The 10,388-nt window shown below is 36.2% G+C and overlaps 1 protein-coding gene across 1 annotated transcript; it reads left to right on the top strand.

Moving 5' to 3' along the window:
* Window positions 1-312: 312 nt before the first annotated feature.
* On the top strand, window positions 313-4,903 carry LOC148877519 (protein LIGHT-DEPENDENT SHORT HYPOCOTYLS 10-like). Its single transcript, XM_088942088.1, has 2 exons — window positions 313-980; window positions 4,730-4,903. The coding sequence occupies exon 1, from the start codon at window positions 426-428 to the stop codon at window positions 954-956; it is 531 nt and encodes a 176-aa protein (XP_088798214.1). The 5' UTR covers window positions 313-425; the 3' UTR covers window positions 957-980; window positions 4,730-4,903.
* Window positions 4,904-10,388: the final 5,485 nt, after the last annotated feature.

The raw sequence follows: 10,388 nt of genomic DNA, 5'->3' as shown, positions 1-10,388 counted from the left end.
TGTACAGAACTGAAGAGTTTCTATTCTAAGGTGGGCTCATGGCGGTCTGAGTCAACCGACTTATTAGAGAGTTAGAAGATGGTAGTTACCGGTTACTTATGTGTATATGCTAATGAAAAAGAGAATGATTATGTTGGTGATGGCAAACAATAATTGTAGGTTTTGTGGGAAAACATAGCTTTAATTTAATGCTTGTATTAAAGAGAGAGAGAGAAAATGATCGAAAATGAGAGGAAGAAAAGGAGGAAGAAAAGCACCTCCATAGGGCCCATGGCATGTCTCCTCAGTAGGCCCCCGCGATGTGATCTCCATCTTTCTCCACTGCAGCTCATCCTATTACTTTGCCTATCTTCATCCCCATTTTCTTGCCTTGTTTCTCCAAAGAAAACAGCAGAAGAGAGTAGTGATCATCATCGGCAGGGGCGATGTCTACTGGCCGAGCAAAAAATTCAGCAGAAGGATCGTCGAGATCCGCTGGTGAACAGCAGCAATCGGCTCCACTGAGCCGCTACGAGTCACAGAAACGAAGAGATTGGAACACCTTCGGGCAGTACTTGAAGAACCAGAGGCCCCCCGTTTCACTTTCACAGTGCAGCTGCAGCCATGTATTGGAGTTCCTGCGCTACCTAGATCAGTTCGGAAAGACGAAGGTTCACTTACAAGGGTGCATCTTCTTTGGGCAGCCGGAGCCGCCTGCGCCTTGCACATGCCCTCTTAGGCAAGCTTGGGGAAGCCTCGATGCACTCATTGGCCGCCTCCGAGCTGCTTACGAAGAGAACGGTGGCTCTCCTGAGACCAACCCTTTTGGCAGCGGTGCAATCCGTGTTTATTTGCGTGAGGTGAGAGAGTGCCAAGCCAAGGCAAGGGGAATCCCATACAAGAAGAAGAAGAAGAAGAGAAACCAAATCAGGACCCACGACGATCCCAAACCGACGACGACTATGCACTCCTCTTGATTCCTTTGCCTTCTTCTCAGAATGGTAATTATATTTCGTTTTACAATATAAATTAATTTTATATATATATATATATATATGGCCGGTGGCTCTGATCATATTCAACTTGGAAGCTGAATCTAGATAGTACTGGCCTACACCTCAACTTCATCTACTCAAATGATGAAAAATAATGGAAATCAATCTGTCTCTACTCTGTACAACAATTGCACAAAGGATCTTTGTTAACAATCCCCATAAAAGACCAGAGAAATGGGAATACCTGCAGCTAGCTGCTACTGTTAGGGGCTAGAGCCTGGTAGTTCAATTCTTGGACGTACTGTACATGGCAGCCATGAGATTGCTGAGATTGGGTGTTCCATCGACTGTAGCTCCCCACATCCCACCCAAAAGAAAATAAAACCAAATTGGTTTGTTATATTTGAGCCATGAATCTGATGACTTCTGCTACTAACAAGAACTAAAAAACAATTGATATCCATTAAACTACAGAGCAGTACACTATTAGGAGCAAATAATCAATTCTTTAGTGAAGGGGGCTGCATTCCCTTCATGGCAAACCCTAGTATCCGACAACCCCAGAACTGATTGCATAATTATTTTAAGAGTATGAACGAAGACTTGTAGAAAAAAAACTGTACCCGATCGACAAGACTCTGAGAAAAATTTGTACTCAGTAACTTAACAGGTTTTACCATCTCAAACATAAGATGCAATGATGAAAATGGGAAGAATCTCTCTCTCCCCCCCCCCCGCCAGAAATACTGTTTTTCCTGGTTTCACGATTTATAATATTTCTTAATTGCATGTCTACTTTTCTCTAGTTTTTGGCTCTTTTGAGATTCTGCACGATTTTCTGCCCCCCATGGATGGTTATTTATTTATTTATTTATTATTATTATTATTATTATTATTCATGGAGATAGCTATACAAAGGTATGTAGCTCATCTCCAAATTAAGACCCATTGACCCTCTGGTGGTGATGGCAGGGTTCGATCCCAACCCTCCACTACAACCAGCCAAATACTTTACCAACTGAGCTGAGCCAGTGGGTAATGATATGATAAACCCTTTCTATGTAATATGTGCCAGCATCTATATAATTCATGGACGCGGGGGGGGGGGGCTTGTAAGCTTTTTGTATAACTTCCTTTTCTTTATTAAAACATAGTAATCCTCGCATAAACACAACCAAAATCATCATTGCATGTCTTTGAAATACAGCTGCAGCCAATGGCGCCTTTATTTAATTTAGAAAAGCAAAAAATGTCCTTCAGCCCTTTGGGTAGCCCTTCAATGAGATCATGGGGATGCCTGAGAAAGGTGTCTGGTTATATACATACATTTGCATATTCTTAAGGGCAATTTTGTAATATCATATGCTTATATAGTAATCGTCCTTCCTTGTTCTTCTAGATTGTCTTTTGCCACTATTTGAGATTATATATGTTGAAGTACGTGAAAGTTATTCCATTCTCTTACATTGCTTTGGTTTTCTTCAGTCAACAATGTACTATAACAGTTTCATTTTCACCAAAATAACCTTTTCATAGGGGCTAATAACCTTTCTTAATTATGAACTGACCAGCTGAAGAATTTCTCTAGCAAGTTATGAAAATTGATATGTAGTACTCTAGATCTTGAAACCCTTATTGCCCATTAATATTGCAATCTGCATTTTCTGTCGGATCAGGTTCCTGAACATGATCCCAATAGTTTGAACATCTTGTCAATTAATGACAAATGAGATTCTAGCTTTTTTTTTTCTTCTGTTAGATCTTAACCTTTAAGTCCAATGAGATCTAGTTGTGGTGGTTTCATCTCCTGTGCTTTTTGTGTTTGTCATTACTAATTATCTCAACCATATGTAAACCTATGAATGGAGGAAATATATGCATGCTTTATGAATTTTTATTTTAATTAGCATTTCATTTGTGGGCTATTGATCATTGTTATTTGGTCGAGAATGATTTTTATCACCAATTTCTATCTACTTGATGTTTATACTGTTTAGGAGACTGATTCATTAACTCATGTTTGCTATGGTAGGATATATGATGAGTTCATCAATATAGAAATGTGGGAGAACTAATAGGTGGCTGTGAGGGTTTTATTGCACATTGAAGTCATGAAAAACGATTTTCTTCAACTAATTTCCACTTGGATTGAATTGCTCATAATTAGTACTTAATTCATTCTAGATATTGAAAGTTCTAGACTTTATTGAACCAAAGATGATTTTTTTATAGTAATTAAAAAAAAGTTATAGTGATCACTGCTCCATATGCTTTTGTTGGGTCTCTCATACTACAAGTTAAATGAAACAAAGTTATTCTACATTATAGTGTCAAAATTTCACTAGGGAACATAGTTTTTATCCTCAAAAGTATGAGTTTGTGATTATCATGGTCAGTAGTGCAGTGGTTTTGCTCACCAAAGAAATAGCAATTCTAATAAGCTCACTAGCAACTACTACTTCAAAAGGTCAACACATAAAAGGGCTATTATGCACAATGTTGATTTCAGCTATTTCAGGTACTGGAAAGGATGGACTGGATACAGATCTAACCTTTGCCATTTTTTTGCAATGGGTGCTTTTAGACTTGAACCAACATTCTCACCGTTGGCATATCCAAGTGGGCGTCGGCGTTGGGATCGGTGCAGGAAAAAGGCTATTTAACTTGCAACCAATCAAAAGTGAACATGCCAGCATTCCGAAATGTTAAGTCATGTGTACAAAACGCTGGTGTGTTCACTGTTGATTGGTTACGTAACCCGTTTCATACGCCATTGTTCATAACAGATTCTGTGTTGTCTAAGTGGAGGATATGCATTGTTCCAAATGCATGCATATTTATCTAGTTTCATTGATGGATCTTTTAATGGATCCCCACCATAGATGATTACACATCCTAGACCTGGCAATTGGGTTGAGTGGGTCGGGTTCGGGTTGGGTCATGACACTTCGGGTTGAATTTCAAGTCAGGTTATCAAATGCTACAACCCTAACCCTAAATGCTCGGGTTAGGGGTGACCCATGGGTCAATTCAGGTCATTCCAAAAAAATAACTAAAATTAAAAAAAAATAAAAAAAAATTACATGAAAAATACCAAAACTAAAGGAATTAACATTAAAATTCCAAATATAAAATAAAAAAAAATTGAACACTTAACAATTTAAAGAGTAAACAATAAAGAGTAAAGACTAAATAGAAAAAAAAAATAAAAAGTGAAAACTTCTAACAATGCATAAATAATCCCAATTAGACTTGACAATCGGGTCAGTGGGTTGACCCATGACCCAACCCAATCCAGTTTTTTTCGGGTTGGGTCATTCTCACATTCAAGTAGCTAAATATGAGACCCTAACCCCGTTTTTTCAGGTTGAATTGGATCGGGTTCGTGGGTTGGGTCAACTTTTTGCCAGGTTTATTAGTAATGCAAATTACATGCTATGTGGACATTCTTGATACATCTTCCTAAAAAAAAGGCAATGTTTGGTTTGAAGGAAAATGTAAGGAAAGGAAAGGAAAGGCAATGAAACCTTTACAAACCTTGTATAGGTTTTGATATCTTTCCCTTCCTTTCCCTACATTTTCCTTCAAACCAAAAATAGCCTAAGGTTTTTTCAATCGGATTTAGAAACCAAAAGTTTATTGAAGCAAGGATTTTTTATGAATTTATATAGTATAATGGTTATTATGACACTTTAATGTTCTTCATTTAAATTTGATGATTAACATTCTTTGCTTGATGGTTTGCCTATGAACAGGATCATGTCACAAGCTAATTATCGAACGGGAAGGAAAGCAAACGATATATCTTGAAATCTTGTAGTATTATTTCAATTACTGCTTTTATCTTTCAAGTGTTTAGAATCAAGAGCTAGTTACTATAGTACCTAGCTATTACAATATTCGTGTAGTAGCTTTTCCCATTGTTATTACCTTTTTGCCCTATGTAAGCTCTTTTTACATCCCGACAGCTATAAATAATAACAGTGATTTCATGCTAAATGCATCACTTGCTTTGTGCAAAATTTGAGATTTCAGCTCAATTTTTCAAGCCTGAAATCTAATTAATGTTATATATTCTATTATATAAGTAGATCAGTTTATGCAATCCTACATGTATCATTGATTAATCAAAATATAGCTTGAATTTAATTGAACTTATGATCTACAATCTTCCATATTAATACAAAAAAATAAAAAATAGAAGAAACTTTTGGAAACGAAAAAAAGTATCCAAATATTCAACTATATATTTATAAAAAGAATGCTTTTTGGTATAAAGAAGAGTCAAAGAAACTTTGAAGAATAGTTTGAACATTATCAAGATTTACTAATTTTATTGAATTAATAGCAAGAAGACTCTTAAACATTATATAGTCTCCTTAAATATAATGAATGGATTCTACCTTGAAACTTAACTCTTGACTTCAGGATCTTTTAACGAAATGCATATCAGATGTACATGCATGAAATATTTAATGAAATGAAGCGGAAAATAGATATATTTTTAGTGCTTGCTCTGCCTTTCTATTCTTTGTTCTTCTCTTCTCAAAAGGTTGACATTGTTATCATTTTTCACAGAGGAAACTCTTCATGTGTAGATACAAATTAAAGTTCACATAAAAGTTGGTTTATTAGATTTCAATTTTTTATGATTATATTCTTTAATACTATAAATAACCAAGGTTAATTTGGTTTACTTGGGCCTTTTTATTGGATTTTTCTAATTTTTGTGGTCTCATTTTAGGTATTGGGAAGGGGTAGTTAATTTGATCCCCATTGGTCTCATATACATCTTGAGAATCTGATTATAACTTTGATTATTGTTTTTCAAAGAACAAGAGATGGTTCAGATATATAATGTTTCTTCCCCATGAAAGCTTTTTATTCCTATTAAATTTTATCTATACAAGGACATGTAAAAAATTCTGGGAATTAAGGTAATTTTAATAAGATATATCACTTCATTTATGTACGTAGATATAAGTTATCATCAGCAATACTGATACATTTCATTCACATGATGAAAAGCATCTGCTTTTAAGTACTAATGATGGACTAAAATGCTTGGATTAACATAGATCATAGATGCTTCCTTGTCCTATTATGAAACTCATGGCTACTATTTCTGGGACTGTTTTTTTTTTTTTGAATGAGATGAATTAAAATAAAAACGAAAATAGATCAATACAAGCAGAGAACAACAAACAGCAAAAGAACCCTACAAAAACTCAGGGCATCAAAGCACTGCTATGCAAGATTTCTCTATGAACACCTGTTTTTGCCAAAAAGTCTGCAACTGAGTTAAACTCCCATGAAATCTCCACCTAATAACAGAAGACAAAGTTGTAATCAAATCTATCATCACCTACTTGTTAATGTAGGTGGTGATACAGCCTCCAATTAAGGACCTCCTGTCCTCGAATTCATCCACCTAATAACATTGGACAATTGTTAAATTGAATCCCTTTTTTTCTTCCGACGACTCTCTTCATCAAAATGCAAATTTGAACCCCAACTGTCCAATTTGTTTCCAGTTAATATGATTTATTAGAGAATTGTTATATTTTCTTTATTGAAAGAAGAAAATGAGCAAGAAATACAACTTATGGGGTGAAGTCCGGATCTGCTACCAACATTTTGGCAGCAACTTCACTTGAGCTAGCCACACATCTCAAACATGCTTCATATATACTTTATTTATATGTTGCCATTGATGGGGGTCATACTACAGAGAAGGCAATCAAGTTTGAGTTGAGCTCCCTAGGAATCCAAAGAGAAAACACTGACATATATGGCAGTGGCCAGGTCCTTGACCTCCCTAGCTAAGACAATGGTCCAACCACCAAGGGCCCCCCTCCGTAGAGGCCAGCCATTAATTTGGTTGTGCCTGCAGAATCACCCTCAACGACAAAACAACATAAGCCAAGTTGTTTGGCTATTCGGAGGCCAGTAAGTAAGAAGGGCCAAAACCTCTGCCTTTATCGAGTATGGAAGCAATATAATGCCCATACCAGTTACATGTTAATTCTATTGCTGGTAGCAGATTTGGAAGGTAGACGTCTGCCTTACTTCAAAGAGTACATTCACTTGTCTTTGTTTTAACAACAACGATGGAGCCTCACTCCATCCTCTGGGGTTTATCTAGTCCAACATCAAAAATCCCTTCATCTCAATTATTAATAATATATAAACTAGCTAGCTCTAAATCTTCTTACCCTTTTGTTGATGAAAATCTGGTTTACATATCTACAAAATTTTTGCAAATATAAAGAGCGACATTGGTGGGTAAATGAGGAGAAAGGAATGAGAGTGCCCCCAAAGATGTAGGAGATATCATGCATTGAGATATAGGACTATCTCGTGCAGAATTGCATGCAAAATTGATAATAGCTAGAGTTGTGCATACGACCGACTAAACAGATTCAAACATAAAATTCCGCCTGTCCTTTCATTACTACCCTCGTTCAAGCTTCTTACATGGATCAATTGAACAGTAAGTTTGTGAGCTCGAACGGTTCATAAGATGCATGCACCTACGAATGAAAAATGAGCATGTCACCTTATTAACTTAACAGGAATTTAATGGAATTACTCTACTATGGCTGGTCCAACCAGTCACTAAAAGACAAAAAAGTGAAAAACGACAACCTCCTCCATTTGAATTCCCCTCTCATCATCTTTTGGCATCAAATCACAGAAACCAAGTTGGGAGACCGATGGTCCGTGACCGGCGGGAAAACCATCATCTTCTTCTTCTCTTCGTATCACAGATGGAATGGAAGTGCAAGATATGTAGGTAGAACAAGAAATATCCGAAAACAACGAAGAAGGCCAAAATCAATCGGAACACTCGCTCTTGCATTGCCACCGAGATATTAGCTAATTTCATGCACCGTAAGATCAATATTTTCTGCTCTAACATTCAAACTTTCAGGGTAATCTTTTGCTACCAACTTCTATGTATCGGGATCAGATCGACTGTAATCCAAACTTCATGTAAATGTGCTACAGCCGATTGCTTCTTGGATTATTCAGTCCATAATTTCAAGTGTTTTAATGCTCTTGGAAAATCTATATGTACTTAAAGATGATTTGAGAATTCTATAAAGCTACTAGAAATGAGGTTTAACTGTGTAGTTTTGATTGCCCTATTTTTTTTTCGCTCTTCAGGGAATAGGAGAAAGCAAGAAATGAAGGTAATGACGAACAACTGATTTTTTTTAATTATATCCCTGGATGAATTTTCTCTCCTAATACCTCAAGTAAATTCGGCTTTATTCATGCTTTCCTTTTCTCCCCCTCAAATTTCAGAGCTCAGCCTACTTTAATGATCTTAATTTTGAAGGTTAGGCTTACTTTACTCCGACAGCAATTGGTAGCGACAGATCAGACAGAGGGTGTTGGGATTCTAGGACACGACCTTAAGATTCCAGAGGATTGTAGTCGATAAAAATGAGAAAAAGAAAAAGAAAATGGGAAAAAGAAGGTGGAGCAGAAAGAGAAGAAGAAGAACTTATCGTCAGTCTTTGGTCGTCGATTGATGCCTCACGCTCAATGTCGATTGTTGTGGTGGTCAGTGGTCTAATTACAGTATGTTGAGACTTGAGAGACAGTGGGAGGGGAGTTCGAATCAAAGAGGGAAGTATTATTGGGTTTTATTGTTTTAATTGTCTTTTAGTGGTTGGTTCAACCAGTCAGATCCTTATTAACCGAGCAGCCCAATTAAATTCCTGTTGAGTTACCAAGTATATGCTTCCATCAATGATGCAGTGCTGCTGATGTGTGCGTTGGAAGTACCATTTTCTGAGAAATCAGTGTCTTTTTATTATTTGGAAATGTTGCTGCCAGGTATGATGTTTCCCAGAAAAATAGTAACGTCTTCTATTTGGTACTAATGCTTCATGAAACATTTTCAGCACTGGTACCTATCATTCAGTGCCATGTTATGTCCTTGTCACTACCACCTCATGTTCCTATTGGCAGCAATGAGCTGCAGCTATAGAAAATGTCAAATTTGGCATTGCTCTAACCCATGCCTCCCTGAAACACCATTTTTTTAACATAATGTTGTTGATATATCACCGTTTTCTGGAACAAGGCATTGATGCCAAACAGACGCTAAGAGGAAATGTTCATTTTTCATTGGCAGGTGCACGATTCCAGTGAACCGAAGGGTCCACAGGAAGAAATTAAAATGCAAGGTAACAGTCAACTTTGATATGTTGGTGGTGGAGAGATGAAATTAATTATGAGCACTCATATATCGTTACAAAAGTGAACAAGTGGCAAGCTAAGAAATTAAGGACCATGTTGTGATGAAGAAATTGCATCTGTTAATCAAACATATACGATGCTGACTAGTTGATATTTTGCACCATTTGTGAATTGGGAGACCATTTGTTTCTTCTTAGATTACGAAATCAAAAACTGGGCCCTTCAAAGATGCCATTAACAACGGCAATAAGAGAAGCCAGCTCAATCAACATATAAAAGCAAATTAGAAAAACTAATTTAATAGTAAACATATATATGAAACCCAAGATCTGATGTGTATTATTAGTGAAAAAGTGATAAATTGATGGTGCACTTAATTGGTATTTGGCCTCAACAATCAAGAGACCATCATCATCAGTTGCCTCTCAGTGCATCGATCAGATCAAAGATTGGATGTAAGAAAGATATTACCTGCAGATTTTAATGAACAATTAATTAAGCAATCAACCCAATCAACAGAATGAGGCAAATTTAATAGAAAACAAAAATTAAAAATTAATGTGATGGTCATATATATAAGAGTAAGTAAAGAGCTTATTAAATGCATTTCAATAACAAACAACTATTAGATGAAACTTGCATAAACTCGTAAATTTGCCTTACATAAGCGGTGTCAAGGACAATCATGGTAAGGGGTAATTAATAAAGAATGTGATAAGACTATGATAAAATGAGCCATCAAAAAACAAGGCATCAGTAAGAAAAATAAAAAAACAGTCGATTGCTTGATGTTAGGTGAGATAGAAGCCAAAATATATAGGTGTTGGGCCCAAAATGTTGGAATGACAAAGAAAAACTATAGAATATTTAGATTGAGTTTGGATGGAGTAAAGAAGAGAGTAAGCAGGGGCAGTAGTGGAAGATAAGGTGACAGAGATATTAGACTGTAAGAGATGAAGAAAAAAAAAAGAATAAAGAAAAAGGTGTAGGAGATGAAGAAAACGTATATGGAAGCTAGACTGTCAACTATGACATAAGATAAAAACCAAGAAATACCAGGCTTCTACCAAAACAACGAAAAGTATACATACAGTATCGATAAAAATAAATAAAAATAATATGTTAGGAAGCCAATATTTAGAGCAAGGGTTTGACTATGATGCCAAAAGAATTTACAATCAGGTGGGTTTTTATCGTCAA

The sequence above is a fragment of the Nelumbo lutea genome, chromosome 1 (assembly GCF_056320005.1).
Source record: "Nelumbo lutea isolate HS-2025 chromosome 1, American lotus-T2T, whole genome shotgun sequence".
NCBI classification, from domain to species: domain Eukaryota; kingdom Viridiplantae; phylum Streptophyta; class Magnoliopsida; order Proteales; family Nelumbonaceae; genus Nelumbo; species Nelumbo lutea.
This window is presented reverse-complemented; position numbering and strand designations above follow the sequence as displayed.